The sequence below is a fragment of the Chelonus insularis genome, unplaced genomic scaffold (genome assembly GCF_013357705.1).
Source record: "Chelonus insularis isolate UGA/USDA-ARS -01 unplaced genomic scaffold, ASM1335770v1 contig_41_pilon, whole genome shotgun sequence".
NCBI classification, from domain to species: Eukaryota; Metazoa; Arthropoda; class Insecta; order Hymenoptera; family Braconidae; genus Chelonus; species Chelonus insularis.
Window position 1 is genome coordinate 658,520 of NW_023276571.1, and position 16,874 is coordinate 675,393.

The following is a 16,874-nucleotide window of genomic DNA, read 5'->3' on the forward strand; positions in this document are numbered from 1 at the left end:
GCGCGTCGTACACCTTCTAACACTTCCAGCGGCTCCAGCGGCATTCAGGGGCCCGTCAGACGCCATTCCCTTTCCTAAGGTCCCCCACTCATCTTTAGTAAAGGTGTGGAGTTGAATATACTCCCATGTAAGAACATTCATAAGCATAAAATACATTTTGTTAATCATTATCAATAATTCTCGTTATTATTATTTTCTAATTGTTAAAGATGTTAATCACCAATTTTATGGTTATTTAAATTGTTCAGTAAAATGTTTCGATTGGTTTATTTTTTATGATAACAAAAATAATGTTCATCAATTTTTTTAAGCGATAACTAAAAATCCGAACTGATGAATAATTAAAAATATTTCATTAAATGTATTAATTAATTCGACTCTCGGAAAAGAGAACAATTGAAAATTTTCCATTTTTTTTGTATAATTTAAATTTATTACTGACAATAATTGTTTATGTAATTTTTTTTTTATGTCATTCTATTGAAACCACCTAGTGGTTATCAGTAGAATTAATTTTATTGGCACTAAGTGTTTTGATATTTTTTCTGTAGATAGAGACACTGTTGTTGTTTTCAAAAGCGCGTTAAATTTGAAATTTCAACTATGACAAAGTTTTTGGTTAATAATAATAGAAAGCTCTTATGTTCACGATATTGATGAATTAAATATTCATGTTACATAACGAGATATTTATAAGATTATTTATTGTGTTGCTGTGTTTGAATTGATAAAATAGAGATCCCAATATAATTTTAATCTCAAGTTTATGAGTATTAATTTTTCTGTGCATTTTGATTTTATTTATAAATATATAAATACCTATAGTATTTATATTTAAATGTCGATATCTCATTTTTCATTCGCCATTTTTAATAAATATTATTATTATACATTTTCTAAATTGGTATAAAAAGCACACTGTGCTAAGGATTATGGTTTGATGCTATCTAATGGTTTTTCCAAAACAAATTGCAAAATTATTTTCTAATTAGGTTAATTCAAAGTATTTCGGTGTAAAAATTAAAATAAATTAAACAAAAAAATTATAACTGTGATAATTACAACATTTTGATGATATAATTAAAGAATTATCAGAGAATTTTCTAAAAATCAAACATTCAGAAATGAATTCTCTTGCCACCTCTTGGTATTGTTGTGAGATAAATGAAATGTCCATCGACATTCTCAAAAACTATTCTATTCCCAGTCTCCATGGATCGATGAAATTGTAATCAGGATGTAAACTGTTGTTATGTTTAGAATATCATTCGTATTAATGTCAATTTTGAATTAATTTTTGAGTTTATTAAATGATCATTTTATCTATAAATGGATTACACTATCAATTAAGAATCCAAATATAGAAATACTTCACTAAACAATATAACATAACAAAGTAGTCATGGATGTGAGAGGCATTGAAGTTACAAATCAACTAAGGGTATACTTTTTCATTGATTTCATTTGATTATTATATGATTTATTTTACATTAAAGAATATTATTTTAATTCATTTATTTAAAAATAAAAGAAAATGTTTTTTTTAATTAATATATTCATTTTCAGAGCGCAATTAGAGCAAAACTGTTAGAACTAGGAGTTAAATATGATGAAGAACTTCCTGATTATATTTTAGTGATGGTGGTAAATAAGAAAAGTCGACAGCAAATGCATGAAGATCTTCATTTGTTTCTAGAAGATAGTACAACGCCTTTTGTTGATTGGCTTCATGATCAAGTGTTGAAAAAACTCCAGAAAGTAACGGTAGCTAAGAAAAAAGCTACGAGAGAATTTGTTCCAACAGTAATAGTGAAACAAGAAGAGGGAAAACGGAAAAAAAAATCTGTCAGTGGTTTGGACGATTTAAAGGTCAAGGATGAGCCAAATGATGATAAATCGGGTGAGAAAACGGTTCTAAATACATCAAAATCATCTAATAATGAACAGGAAACCATTCAAAATAATGTTACACTTGAAAATAATGATAATCCTGTTGGAACGTCTTCTAATGAAGTGAGATCAAGATTAGCAAGTGGAAGTGAAAATACGTCTTCCAGATGGACAGAGAAAAATGATAGGCATGGAGAGTCAATGACGAATAATAAAAGAAGTTTAGACAAAGATAATGAAATGATAGAAAGAGCTGAGAAAAAAACCAAATCTGCTGAGCAGTTGAAAGAATTGATAGATGATGAATTGGTGAATGATGCCAGTGATAAACGTTTAAAATCATGTATCAATAAACCAAAAATTACTTCGGTAGTTTCTGTGAAAACGAGACTTGGTATAACATCATCTAGAAATAAATTTGAGGTGTATCGAGAGCGACATGAAACGAATGATGAATACCGAAAACATGAAGAAGAACATAAGAAACAAATGGATAAACGTACAGAAAGACGTTTGTACGAACCTGCAAATCGGCGTGACTCGTTTAAAAGTAAATATAATGGTGAAGAAGTACCCAAGAGGTTCAAAGATGACATCAAGAGTCGATCAACTTCTGGAAATGACAATCGAATGAAATTATCAAATTTGAATGATTCCAATAATAGACGACTTATGATTACTGGAGTTAAATCAAGACTTGAGAACTATTCTAGTACTATCAAAGATCGTTTAGGGGTTATTAATAAACCTACAAACAAAGAGGTTGTTGAAGATACTCAAAAAAATGTTAAAAGACGCTTGGGACCAATTAAAAGCAAATTTATAGCACTTGGACGTCTTGGAATTAGTTCAGTTCAAAATAAGTCTAGAAGTAAAAACGATAATTTCAAAGCTGATGAAGCTGAAGATGATAATAACGATGATGATAATGACGATGATGATGATGATGATGATGATGATGATGATGAAGAGCTCAATACTGGACCTGTTAAATCACATATAATTGCTATAAAAAATTTATCACATGATAAAAATGCAAGAAAAATAGTGAAAAATCCTAAAGAAACTGAAAAAGATAATATTGAAGAAGATGGAGATGAAGAAGAAAATAATACTAAAGCAATCCCTAGTAAAGTTATTGTTACACCAAGACCTTTAAAACCTCTCCAACCAGCTCAAAAAAGAGCCACTCAATCTCTTCTACTTCGTGCTGTTGCTGAAGCTAATCAGTCTGTTGTTAGGCAGAAAAATCCTGAGCCATCATTAATGGTAAGAGATAATAATAGAAATAAATTTCGTAGTCGTAGATATTTCTAATAAAGCTATAAATAATTATTTTTGTAAATAAATTTTTACACTAAGTGATTATTATTCAACTATTTTGTGGTGTGTTAAGTAGAAATTTGTAAAACTAAAAATATGTAAAAACAAAAATGTTTTTATGATTAACTATAAATAATGATAAAATAAATAATTAATTATTAATTTTGAAAAATTGTCTTCTTTCATTTCTTTGATGAATTGTTGTCTCAAATATATAATTAAAAATTTTTATAATTCAATAGGAAAAAAAAACTGCTCCAAAACGATTAAAACCGGCAACTGCTAAATCAACATCAATTCAAAGCTTAGCCACTCAATTAAATATAAAAAATAGACTTGTAATGGAAAATATTCAAGTGGAATTAACTACTTCAGAGAATGCAGAAGATCAACCACAATCATGTAAGTAAATAACTATTTATCAGAGTAAGTTTAATATATTTATCATTACCATTACTTAAACAGGAATGGATAATTTTTTATATAAACTGTATGTAAATTTAATTTTTTAAGATACTTCCCAAATAACATCAGATACCGATGACCATATGGGTGTTGTTATGTCACTATTTCAGCGAGGAGATAACAATCAAAAATTTTTAGTCACTCTAAATGGATACAACAATAACATAATAAAGGATAAAAATTTTTCTGACGATGAAGAGCAATTGGGAATGGAGGTAAAAGTTGATAAAAAATTTTAAAATAAATTAGAAACAAAATAGGATGATTTTTAATGTTCAATCTATCAAACATAACAGGTAAACGAAGAAGATCAGAGAATTCTTTCTAATTCTCGTAATAACAATTTTAATTATCTCGAAGGATCGTCAGAGTTTGAAGAGATTCAAAACCTTGTGAAGAATGCAAGTCATGAAAATAATGAAAACCATTGCGATAATGTTACAATGGTTAACGAAATGCCAAGAAAAAAGAGGAAATTAAGTCCTATTGTTTATACAAGGTCTCCGTCTCCAGAGCCAATAAAAGATTTATATATATCCCCAATATCAAAATCAGAAAAAAGAGCATTAATATCATCGACAACTGCTGATAAATCTACTGATAAATGTAGATATTGGCCAAATTGTACATTAGGAAATAAATGTGCATACATTCATCCTGCACTACCTTGCAGGTGAGCATTCATTATTTTCCATAAAGCATTTTTTTTTTTCAAATCATGAAATAATTTCAAGTTGACTAGTTACTTGAAAAATATTTAATAAAAATTTATTTCATCTATTCCAGTGCTTTTCCGGCATGTAAATTTGGTGATAAATGTGCATACAAACATCCCAAATGCAAGTTTGGTTTATCATGTACAAAGCTTGGATGCATTTTCTCACATCCACCACAACAGTGCAAATATCATCCATTTTGCACGAAACCTGGTTGTACATATTTACATCCTCAAATTGCACCGGTTGTGCCTCTAGAAACCGGAAGATCCAAATTCACATGGCGCCGACGTGATTGAAATCAGCTTCGTTATCTTTTACCCATTCTATTTACAATGTATTTCATTTTATCTCAACAGAAGGAAAAAATAACTACAACTGTTAGCGGTAAATCAATGAATTTCTTTAAATAAAATGTACAAATCTCTTGAATATTCGATTATTATTTACGTCAAATTTGTTATAGTTAAAATATCTCAGAACTCTGATCAACCTGAGATCTAGGGTGTAATTATACTGAGGTATCCAACTTTTCTGAAATAATAATGATTATAAAAATATTTATTCAATAATTAATATAAAATAATATCAGAGAAGAAAAATAATATAGATGACATATCGCGTGAGAATCTGTTGGACGAATTTTTTGAGATACATTTAGAATTTTAGAATTCCAATTTTAGATGGGATACTAAAATTCCAGCCATATGTAGCGTCTCTCTCTTCTCTGGCAATGTTGACATAATACAGTTCACAAATATAATTCTTAAAACTACCGTTAGAGTTCGTCGTATTTCTGTTCCAAAATAATCAATTGCCCATGTGACGCTACAAAAATACATATAACCAATACATTGTTTAGAAAAAGTTAATTCAGAAATAAATTGTTTATTAAACGAAATAATTTATAAATAAATATAATATAAAAATATTTTCATTATTTACTTACGGATAACACAACGTATATGTGACTATATACGTTATTTACAAAGTATTAAATCATTTTATAGTGTTTAGGTTATGAAACACGTGATTTTCTGCCGACACTAAATACATGTTTATTTATGAATATTACTAGTGAAAAAGATGGATCTTGAACGGTTTGAAAAAAATAATACAACAAACAAAGAAAGTAGTGAAGAAAATATAGAAGTGAAAGTCAATTTGATTGACAATGATTGTAATGAATTATGTAAAAATATTGTGGAGCCGAATCATACTGATAGTTTTCAAATGACGTATTGTGATAAATCAAAAGACGATATAAAAGTTATTCAAGTAACAAATGCTTTAAGCATTATAGCATCAACTTATTCTGAATCTGAAGATGAAGAAGAATCAGAAATAAATATTACCCATGAACAAATAACAATTGATGATAGCAAGCAAAATAACTACCGGAATAATACACTGAATGATGATACAGATAGTGAAGACTCCGAAAATAGCAGTGATAGTAGCAGTAGCAGTAGCAGTAGTAGTGATAGCTCTTCAGATTCCGATACTGATGATGACGAAAATCGAAGAATCTCATCTAAACCAAGGTAATGTTTAATTTAAATAAAAATGATTAACTTAAATTATTAATAAAATTTATTTCAGATATTCGAAAAATAGTGCTAATTCAGAATTCGATAATCTACCTCCAATAGAAGATCTGCAAATTTCTGTTCCTGAAGTTTTATGTGATCCCATAGGAGAGGTAATATAATTAGAATAATAAATTTATTAAAAATTGATTATAATTTAATAAACGTTAAATTAGGTGGGATGGATGGTAGAACAAATGGTAGTAGTAAAGCCAAAACCAAATAAACCTACGTTAAATTTTGACACAATACTGTTTATTGACAAAGGAAAAAGGCCTTTGGGACGGGTATTCGATGTTTTTGGACCAGTTACTGAGCCCCATTATTGTGTTAGATTTAACAGTGGTGAACACATACAGGAAAGCAATATCAAAATTGGAATGACAGTGTATTACTGTCCAAATACACCTTATACAACTCTCGTATTCATGACAGATCTTCTAAAGTAAGATTTACATTATATGTGACGTGTCTTGTTTTCTTTATTTGTTAAAAATAACCTGGATTTCTGGACTTTTTTTTTAGAATGAAAGCCAGCGATGATGTAGGCGAAGATGAACTTCCCGAATTTTCGGACGACGAAGAAGAAAAAGCATATTATGCGGCTTTAAAAGCTAAGAAAAGCAACAATAAAGGTTCGGGAATTTACAAAAATACTCCAATTCCAGCAAAACGATCTAAAATTCAACACGAAACTGGGTGGAAAACTAAACATCCTTGGCACAGTGAAAAAAAAAATCGCCAACACAAATCAGTTTATCAATCAAATAATTCCAATAATAATTTGAGTAATAATGGTTCAAATTTATATTACAATCAGCAACCAAATAATCCGTCACAACAAATAGGAAATTATTATAATAATTATTGGTCATCTACTTTTCCTTACAATTATTGGAATCAAAATTCATATAGTTCTGAATGTCAACCGGTTTTTCCATCAACTCCAACGCAATCGAATGCCAATCCAACACAACACACAAGTCCTAGTTTTTCATGGTCCTCAAGTTCGACCTTTCCACCTACATATCAGAATATACCCTGGCACGTGCCACCTCCACCTCCTCCGCCACCCTCATCATAAATAATATTAAGAATAAATCTTCTATTTAACAAGTTTATTACGAAATAATTTAAGATAATTTATTTTTTATTTATAATTATTAGGTATTGAAAAATTAAATATATTTTTAATATAAAATACTTTTTCTTTTTAAATTTAATGCTAAAAATATCAAAAAATTGGTAACTAAATATTAATTAGTTAAAAATGCTGAAGATTTGTATGCAATCATTTCAGGCTTGTCCAAAAGTTGATCAGCTGTTTTTATGTCATTATTAATTTCTGCTATTAAGGCATCTAAGTAATGCAATTATAATATCAAATATGGTTTATTTTATTTGTTTAAAATTAATTTTATTGATCACCATACTTACCAACTGAATCAAAGTTTTTTTCTGGTCGAATAAATCCAGTGATAATAACTTTTAATTCCAGTCCATGCAAATCTCGATCAAATTTATGAAGGATATGGACCTCCTAAAATAAAATTGTAATTATAAAAAACGATTCTATGATGGATTAAATAATAATTTATCTAATTACCATAGACTTTTTTTCATTCTGATAGAATGGATTCCATCCAATACTCATAACCATTTTATAAATTTGTCCCTCGAGTACGGCCCAGCCATAATAAATTCCAGTTTTAAATCCTTTTGGAAGTAGAGCAACAACATCTTCAGAAAAATTAGCTAATCAAAAAAATATTAGAAAGAGTTAATTTTATAATTGTAAAACTTTTTTGAAGTTACAAAAATCATTGCAAATAAAGTGATTGAATAATTAGACTTGGTAAGTTGCTGCTGCTATGTATTTATTTTTCATCAACTTAACAATAAGTTAAATTACATCATTGTTACAAAATTGATTTAATTTGATTGAATATTATTTTTTGTTTACCTGTAGGTATGCCTAAAGCTTTAGATCCTCTGCCAAAACCTTTGACTATTTGACCAGATGCGAAATAAGGCAGAAAATCATTACTGCACATTTTATATATGTATTTGTAACTGTCAGTCTTCAGACGCATTAAACAGTGTATACCTAGTTTAATCCCAAGTAAGACAGCTCATTATATTTTATCGTCTTGTTGCGTATATTGAGGTTGTCTCTTCTTTTTCTATCAATTGAGAAATCAAAAAAAGTGCAAGACAAAATTATTAAACTTATTAATAGTCAATAAAATAAATTGATATCATCTAACATATGACAATTGGAACTACTTTTTAAGAAAGTTTGAAGACAAATGAAATTCATAAATTACCATCCAATTTATAAGTTGTACTGATAAGTTGCATGTATTATAAGTTATGAAATCATCCCCTCTTCATCATTAGCAACTTGGAGATAAGTTTGTCATGTATACAAATGATGAGAAATATTTCAAAAACAGGTGATACTTTATTGGTTAATAAAATCTTTGAATTATTCAAAAGCTAACATATCGATAAAATTATAGAGTAAAGAAACACAAAGTCTAGTCAGATATAAATTGGATAGACAAAATGGAGTTTTTTTTTGTTTTACTTAATAGTTTTATTATTTTCAGCTCAAGGCTATTGATTACGTGGAATGAAGTCCTATTTCATGAAAAAATTTTGATGTCACTGTCTGCAAGATGGTGAAAATAATATACATTACTTTATTGCTACAAAATGATTGAATTATCATGTGATAAAATAATAAAGTAATTAGACAGAATATCTTATCATTGAATGCTGAGATTTCAGACAATTAAGATGGATATATGGAGTCGAAAATTTTTAGAGTTTTCCTATCAGTGTCGTTGGAGGAAGTACAGACAAGTACTTACGTTGACGTGAAACATAATGCTCGTGTTCGAATGTATTATGTAGTGATGGTAGGAAATTTAGAGTGTACCTAAGTACATACTTTGAAGGTGGAGAAGGAGGAGACGATGAATTGACGTCATAGAGTGACGTCAAGCAGGTTCGTAACTAAACTAACTGGGTACCTTTCGATGTGATTCAATTACTTGACGTCTCTTCCGATCAACCAATCAACCATATCTCATTTCTTTTATCAATTCTTCGACTTGATCATAATTTTAGAATTTTCAGTAAATTATATTTAATTGTTGTTAATCTATTTTCCGGTGGAAATAAATCATTTGGGATTGCGAATTTATTTACAAAAGTGAATTGGATAAATTTTTAAAATCCAGGCAAAGCTGTAACTCGATACAAACTAATCTGGTGACCTCGACTCGTCGACTATTTCTTTAATAATGACGCACGTACTGTTGTACGTTATAATACATAAACTTGGCTTGAGGCCGAAAATATACCAAGAGAGAAAGAACTATTAGATCCTTGCTTTCATTTTTGAGATAGAATATTGTCTCTAAGCAACTAAGTCATCATTAATAACGACTGTCTATATCTCTTATGAACTTTTATATCATTCAGCACAAGTACCAATCACATTTCATTGGTCTCTTTAAAATATAAAGAAAATAATATTTGCCTTACAAAAGATATAGTAAAAATCATTTCTTCACTGTATGTGATTATTTTTTAATAAATTTTTTCTCAAAGACCTCCAATTTTTATATACAATATCCTTGATAGATGTTTTGATATTTTTGATAACAGCTCTCTTAATTTAGTTCTTTTTTCTTACAATAAACTACTTTTTTTTGTTCTAATTTATCATAAATCTCATTTATAAGAGATGCAAGACAGAATAAAGAGATATAAAACTTTTTCTATATATAAACTTTAATCTTAGACAAATTAGCTATGAATCCTGCAAATATGTGAATTCATAATTCTAGTATATAGAAGAATAATTTTTTTAAAAGGCAAGAAGACGTACAAGTCAGTTGAGTTGGAGTGACGTCAATGATTGAAGATAACAGCTGATTAATAATAAAATGTTATAACCTGTAAAAGATGATCATTAAGATTATTATCAATTAGATGATTTGGATAATGTAGAAGAAAAAATGATGATTAACTTGGAAATATCCAAGGAAGATAGTGTAACTTACCTTGGAATATACTCCCTTAGTCACGGTCAATTTACTCTAGTAAGTCAAGGGTATATTTGCAATTGCTTTGTACGATAATTAAACGAGAGCAGAGCAGAGAGCGGCTGGGAGAACATTGACGTCAATTGTTGAAGATAACGCGCGTATTTCCTCCCTTCCGACTAAACCAATGCTGGTGTGTAAGAGTGCGAGTGAGTGCATCTGATCTACCAGGTGCATAGGATGACAAAGAAACACCGAAGGGAGGGGAGGATTTTATATGACAGAATAAGAGAAAGACCAAGTGAGAGAGAAAGAGAGAGAAATAATCAAGACGATGAGGGGCAAGCTCGAGGGTTGTAACATGGCCGACAGTTAGTCGGTATCGAACCGTCATGTTGAAAGGTGTATCTATCGTCATGACAAGCTGAGTTTACGGGGTGTCGTGAGATTTAAATGCTTTTTATAAGCTATTTTATTCAAAGTCTAGCCGATACTCCATGGCAGACGATTTTCATCAATTATTTTAAGTAAGTTTTTTTTACATAAAAATCTAACTTTTCATACTTGATATTATATGCTTGCTTTTTTTAATATTTTTCAAGTCTTTTAGTTAACATTGCTTTGAAGTTTTCATACAGATAACTACTCTCAACTTGACTTGTTGCCTGTGTCGTTATTTTTTCATTTATATTATATATTATTTTTTTCAAAATACTTGCATTTGTGTTTTTTTTTTTTTATTCATTTAGCATTACTCTGTCATGGCAGAAGCCGGAAAGTCTATTCGATTACTAAACATGCAACTTGACATAGTTGGAATTTTTTTAAATCAATAAGAAAGACAATAAACATATTATTTAATTAACTAATGAATTGGTTATGTGAATAAACTATTTGAATAATTTAATATTAAATGGCTAACATTTTTATCAATTCTATTCAGTTAAAATTCAACAGCAAGAATAAGTTTTCTTAATCAAATGACAATATTTATTGTTATTTTTGAAAATTATCATACCCACCTTGATTTATAAACATGTCATATGATTTTTTTTTTAAGGTTAACACAAATTCATATCACTTAAATACTTGAATATTTTATAACAATCTATAACACTCTACATATTGCAAATATTCTTATTCTAATCAATACTTAGAAATATTTTAAATAAATAGATACTTTGATAGAGTACCTAGTAAATAATATATTAAATAAATAATAAAAAATGTATAGTCAGTTAAAAAGATTACGTTGTCTTGTGCAAAATAATGTTGAAGAAAATACTGGAACAAGTATTGTGAAAGGTTGAAGGAAAGTGCATTCATCAGGTCCTTTGCCTTCTATCGACCAGTCCTCCAGCGATACGTGAAAGTAATTGACACCTAGAGCGAACTATGGCGACATTACTCGACTTAATTGCAACATTATACATATATATGTATATATTATCTACTTACATGTATATATATATATATATATATATTCTTTTATACCTTATTCGTAAATAACAATATCTTTCTAAAAATAATTACATAATTATTAAGACGTTAAGTTAATTTTTTTTCTTTGACTAAGAATTATTTGATAACGCAATACCTAATTGTCGTCAATATACATCCTGATGGTATGATAAAAATTATAATATTATCTTCAGAAAAAGGTTTGCGATCTGCGTAAGCAGTGACGCACGCGGTAAATGATTTATATCTCTTTCTCTGTAGATTTTTTAAGAAATTTTTTTTTAAACTCAATTCAATCATTGAATTTGTCATCAATTTAATGTAAAATTAGGCTATGCAATATAATAATAACATGTTATTTGTATCCAGTGCCAGGAAAAAAAAATAGACTGGAATTTATATGAAATGAAAAGTCAGCTTTTACTTGTTCATTTATTTATCTATTTATTTATTTTTTTGGTTATTATTTTAATTTAAAAATGTAAAATAAATTGTTTATGTTGTTTTTTTATATTTTCAGATTTTAAAATGAAGGAAACACGTCGTCAATGAGAAGACGAATGTCAACCAGATATAACGAAAGACTGAACAAATAAGTGAATAAGGATAATTATTTAATTAAATTATTAATATTATTATTAAGTAATACTCAACAATGGAGTCCGCTACTGTTCAGGGTAAAAAACAAATTCGAGTCGGTTTTTACGACATCGAAGGAACGATTGGTAAAGGTAATTTTGCCGTTGTTAAGCTGGCTCGGCATCGTATTACAAAAACTGAGGTTAGCAAATATATAACAATAATGAATTACTCAGCAAACCTAACCTTGATGATGGTAATAGCTTTTTATTGAAATAAATTGTTCTTAGGTGGCCATTAAAATAATAGATAAAACACAGTTAGATTCTACTAACTTGGAAAAAGTTTATCGAGAAGTTGAGATCATGAAACAACTCGAGCACCCTCACATAGTAAAGCTTTATCAAGTGATGGAGACAAAGAATATGATTTACATGGTGTGTGAATATGCACGTAAAGGTGAAATATTTGACTACATAGCTCGCTATGGAAGAATGGGCGAGTCTCGAGCACGAGCAACATTTGCACAAATTTTATCAGCAGTTGAATATTGTCATGCTATTGGTGTAGCTCACAGAGATTTAAAAGCCGAAAATTTATTGTTAGACGCTCAGATGAATGTTAAAATTGCTGACTTTGGCTTTAGCAATCGATTTGTACCCGGTGAAAGATTAAGTACATGGTGTGGAAGTCCACCTTATGCTGCGCCAGAAGTATTTCGAGGAAAACATTATGCCGGTCCTGAAATTGATGTTTGGGTTTGTAATTTTTTGCTTTAAATACCCTATTTTAATATAAAATAATAAAATAATTGAAACCTTTTAAATTTAATCACTTATAGAGTTTAGGAGTAGTGTTATACGTATTAGTTTGTGGTGCTTTACCGTTTGATGGATCAACACTTCAATCTTTGCGAGATCGAGTTCTTAGTGGTCGATTTAGTATTCCTTATTTTATGAGTACTGGTAAATATATTGATTTTTTTGTTAGTCATGTCAAAAGTTCTAAAATATTTATGTAAGTAAACTGTCAATTTTAATATATAAATTTTTCTATTTTATAGACTGTGAAAATTTAATTCGTAAAATGCTTGTATTGGAACCAGCAAAACGTTATACAATTCCACAAATAAAAAGGCATCGTTGGTTAATTGGAACTGCCGAATCAGTTTGTCCAGTAATAACATCAACACCATTATCTCTTCAAGAACCTAATGAACAAATTTTAAGGCTTATGCATAGCTTAGGAATAGATGTAACTCGTACCAAAGACGTGAGTCATAATTATAAAAATATCTTGATATGAAAAAAAAAAGTATTGACCTAATTATTTATTTTAATATTTATTTATTATATTTACAGTCATTAAAAAATAATAGTTATGATCATCATGCTGCCATTTACTTTCTTCTATTAGAGAGATTAAAGCATCGAAGTAGTAATCCAACAAATAGCAGTAATGCTTGGCAAGCTGTCTCTCGTACCAAAGATGACAAATTTAAATCAAGGTGAGTATATTTTTTCAAAACTATTTGTAATTATTTATTTGATAATCATGCTTTTTATCGCAGCCATTAACAAACGACTCATTGCCATAATTTGCAGTACTTCCAATCCGGCCTACCGGAAAAATCTACCATTTGCACTCAATGTCATCTATCCATCAAAATCATATAACATTATAATTTTTATTTACAGCGATAGCTTAGTCGGCTGTTGATGGTCATTGAATGCCGTTGCAACGCGGATTATCAAGATTTTGTTGGAATAGGTCGGATTGGAAGATTGATGAAGGCTGTCCCATTTCAGTTTTTGGTAATTCTTCGTTTAACCTGTTTCCCTCTTACTTTCAATTTTTTTTTTTTTTTATTAAAAAAGAATTGCTTTATCATTCTTGCTTTATTATCTTCAATCATTGGAGTTGAAATTTATTATTTATTTAGGTCGTATTTATTTATTTTTTGTTTGCTTTTTGATTCCTGCTATTAGTTTATCAATGCTTCTTGATACTCTTTATTGTAGAATAGGGTGAAGCTGTGTTCTTTCTGCGTCACAAAACTACTAACGACTAGCGAAATACGCGTTTGGGTTAATAAAATAAATAATGACTTTTATACTAAAAATATCAAAATATTTCAGAGGTAGAGAGGAAACTGGAAGAAGTGGAAAACGCTTCAGCTCAACTAGCTCATCGACTGACGAAGGATGTTGCAGTGCAGAAGGAGATCTAGAAGAAGGTCCGAGTGGTGATGAACTCCGTGAAGCACAAATTAAACTCCAGGAACATCGATTAGGTTTAGATCAAGATATAAGCCAGCAAATTGATAGCCAGATAGTTAACCGTCGATTAAGTGATTATCAACAGCAACACTTTGATGGCTCTATTATTGATCCTGTTGATCCACCAAGCCGGACAACTATTTTTGGACCTGGTTGTAGTGGTAGCTCATCGTCAGATTTATTTGAGTCAAGCTTTGATTCAGGCTGTCCATCAGACTTGACAATAACTGGTTGTTTTACAAGCAGTTTACCATCATGCACTCCACCACCACCTAAAAGCCCATCTCCCATTGCTACAAGACTGTCAAGAACTGCACAAGGTCGAAGAGCGTCAGATGGTGGACTTAGATTATTATTTTGTCAAAAAACAAGTACTGGAGACCGACCTGCTAAGCAACGAAGTATTCAAGGTATTTTTTTTTCATTAAAAAAAATTTCAATTATTTCAAATGAATGGTTTAATGAATTGAATTATTTATGGCAGATGCCGGAAAAGCCAGAGGACATATAGATCTAGTTCATTTACGACCCAACTCGACATCACCAAATCAACAACAGTTTAAACTTCGTGGAGACTCAAGTATGCAACTACAATTGATGGTTCAGCAAAGAATGTTACAACAAAAAAGAAATATGTATCATAGGCATCGAGGGGGAATAAGCCCAACACCATTACCAGCTAGTAATGATAGCAGCACAAGTGGGTCTTCCTCATCGAGACGTAGTGGTGAACATGTACCACGACAAGATAGCTATAAAATGGCACAACGTAAACAAATATTACCACCTCTGTCTCAAGGACATGATGATAATGATGTTGAAGATGACAACTTTGATCGTGAAAGAAAACGTGAAGAGGAAAGATGGAAAAGTTTACCATCTAGACTAGCAGCTGATTGTCAATTAGCCGAGAGAACGTTGCTCTGGAGTCAACAGGTATTTCCACAGAAATAAAATTTTTTTCGATCAAAATGAGAAAGAAATAAAATATTAAACAAAATAATTAGTGAGAATGCAATCGAATTATATTTTATTGGAAAGATTTAATTATTATTTTATTTCTCAGGGAATTAAGAGAAATCATTTAATCTTTATAATTTAATTACTTCACATTTAATTAATTCAATTGATATAAAAAAGAAAAAAACAGCACACTATTTTCTGTATAAAAATGAATTAGATCTTACATTAATTGTACTAAAAATGTACCTGTATATTTAATTTAATTATCAATTTATTTATTTATATTTAATAAATTATTTTTAATTTTTATATTTTTGCCCGTTTTTTTTCAATTGTTAAATAGCCTTTCTATAATTAAAAAAAAAATGCATGAAAAATTAATATAAAATTATTTATAAAATAGTGCACAATAATAAAAAATAAAATATTTTGAGAAAAACCAGGAATTCGTTTGCATGTCTATTAGGTTGGTTTAAGTGGAGGCGCTTCCTATCTACCACCCGGAAGTGTTGGTGCAGGATTTCTCTGGCCAGGTAACAGCCCTCATGCTACAATTTTTGAAAATACTGGTGATCCAATGGAGTAAATGAATTAAAATAAGAATAATAAAACTTGAAATGGAGTACTTACATCGATCACAAGAAACCATCCAATTTTTAATTTAATAATAACACTGATAGATTAATATTTTGTCTGTTGAATTGATAAATTTTTAATGATAAAAACGATGTTCGATAGTTAAATATCATCTCTTATTTAACTTATCATTTAGATTAAGAATAAAAAAAAAAAACTAATAAACGAAAACATGAAAGCTTACTCAAAAAATTCATGGTAATTAAACAAGTTACACAATAGACTGATTACTCAAAGAATTTGGTAATTATTAGCATTAAACATTGTAACATTGACACTGTTAAGAAATAGTTAGACTTTAACACAGCCGACATCTTTTTTGTAAATGAATGATTATAGTTCAACTGTCAATGACTTTGTGTATGAAATAGTTAATTTTTGATACGGACAATTTAATTATAATATTACAGGATGGTTATTAGTGAATTAAAAAATATATTAATCATCATATATACTGCCAATCGAGTTTTACTCGAATCTTAATTATAATTAACTCAAAATATGCATTTATAAAAGCAATTAGTCAATAATTTTATTAAACACAATATACTTGTTAATTGATATACCTTGATCTACCTTCAGTAATTATCGATATGCCTTTATTTTACGGGCAGGAAGCTCAGTAATATTTCATGAAAAAACTTTTTATAAAATATTTCATATGCGCTATGATTTGATGTATTTCTGACTTCCTGTAAGGTAATTTATATTTCAATAGTCATTGCATAGATACATTTTCTGAGCTCTATAGCTGCTATAAATCATAAAGCAATATCACTGGGGTACAACGACATTAATCATCTAACTTATTTCGCATGTCATTCAAAAGTATAACAATCAAATTTCACTCAGAGAAAAATAAATATTAATACGTTTCTAATAAAAAAGAAAATAAAAACTAGATTGAATGTGAAT

The 16,874-nt window shown here is 29.2% G+C and overlaps 4 protein-coding genes and 1 long non-coding RNA gene across 5 annotated transcripts; 3 read left to right on the top strand and 2 right to left on the bottom strand.

The window, feature by feature from the left end:
- Positions 1 to 1,070: 1,070 nt before the first annotated feature.
- On the top strand, positions 1,071 to 4,954 carry Nab2 (Nuclear polyadenosine RNA-binding 2). The gene is made up of 6 exons (XM_035087858.1): positions 1,071 to 1,441; positions 1,567 to 3,159; positions 3,456 to 3,615; positions 3,727 to 3,893; positions 3,975 to 4,351; positions 4,465 to 4,954. Exons 1-6 carry the CDS (start codon positions 1,403 to 1,405, stop codon positions 4,691 to 4,693), a joined length of 2,565 nt encoding a protein of 854 aa, XP_034943749.1. The 5' UTR covers positions 1,071 to 1,402; the 3' UTR covers positions 4,694 to 4,954.
- A 44-nt stretch (positions 4,955 to 4,998) lies between these two features.
- LOC118069632 (uncharacterized) lies at positions 4,999 to 6,220 on the bottom strand. The gene is made up of 3 exons (XR_004690656.1): positions 6,038 to 6,220; positions 5,344 to 5,928; positions 4,999 to 5,222 (listed from the first exon to the last, which is right to left on the bottom strand). It is a non-coding gene; the product is annotated as an uncharacterized lncRNA (long non-coding RNA).
- LOC118069626 (H/ACA ribonucleoprotein complex non-core subunit NAF1) lies at positions 5,442 to 7,585 on the top strand. Its single transcript, XM_035087860.1, has 4 exons — positions 5,442 to 5,938; positions 5,997 to 6,096; positions 6,160 to 6,428; positions 6,509 to 7,585. The coding sequence occupies exons 1-4, from the start codon at positions 5,481 to 5,483 to the stop codon at positions 7,065 to 7,067; spliced, it is 1,386 nt and encodes a 461-aa protein (XP_034943751.1). The 5' UTR covers positions 5,442 to 5,480; the 3' UTR covers positions 7,068 to 7,585.
- Positions 7,205 to 8,120, bottom strand: Rfk (Riboflavin kinase). The gene is made up of 4 exons (XM_035087865.1): positions 7,947 to 8,120; positions 7,590 to 7,738; positions 7,421 to 7,523; positions 7,205 to 7,343 (listed from the first exon to the last, which is right to left on the bottom strand). The coding sequence occupies exons 1-4, from the start codon at positions 8,074 to 8,076 to the stop codon at positions 7,240 to 7,242; spliced, it is 486 nt and encodes a 161-aa protein (XP_034943756.1). The 5' UTR covers positions 8,077 to 8,120; the 3' UTR covers positions 7,205 to 7,239.
- Positions 8,121 to 10,214: 2,094 nt separating this feature from the next.
- On the top strand, positions 10,215 to 16,263 carry LOC118069625 (serine/threonine-protein kinase SIK2-like). Its single transcript, XM_035087859.1, has 9 exons — positions 10,215 to 10,568; positions 12,023 to 12,283; positions 12,372 to 12,839; positions 12,923 to 13,046; positions 13,145 to 13,353; positions 13,443 to 13,588; positions 14,220 to 14,770; positions 14,845 to 15,296; positions 15,790 to 16,263. The coding sequence occupies exons 2-9, from the start codon at positions 12,158 to 12,160 to the stop codon at positions 15,907 to 15,909; spliced, it is 2,196 nt and encodes a 731-aa protein (XP_034943750.1). The 5' UTR covers positions 10,215 to 10,568; positions 12,023 to 12,157; the 3' UTR covers positions 15,910 to 16,263.
- The last annotated feature ends 611 nt before the right edge of the window (positions 16,264 to 16,874 follow it).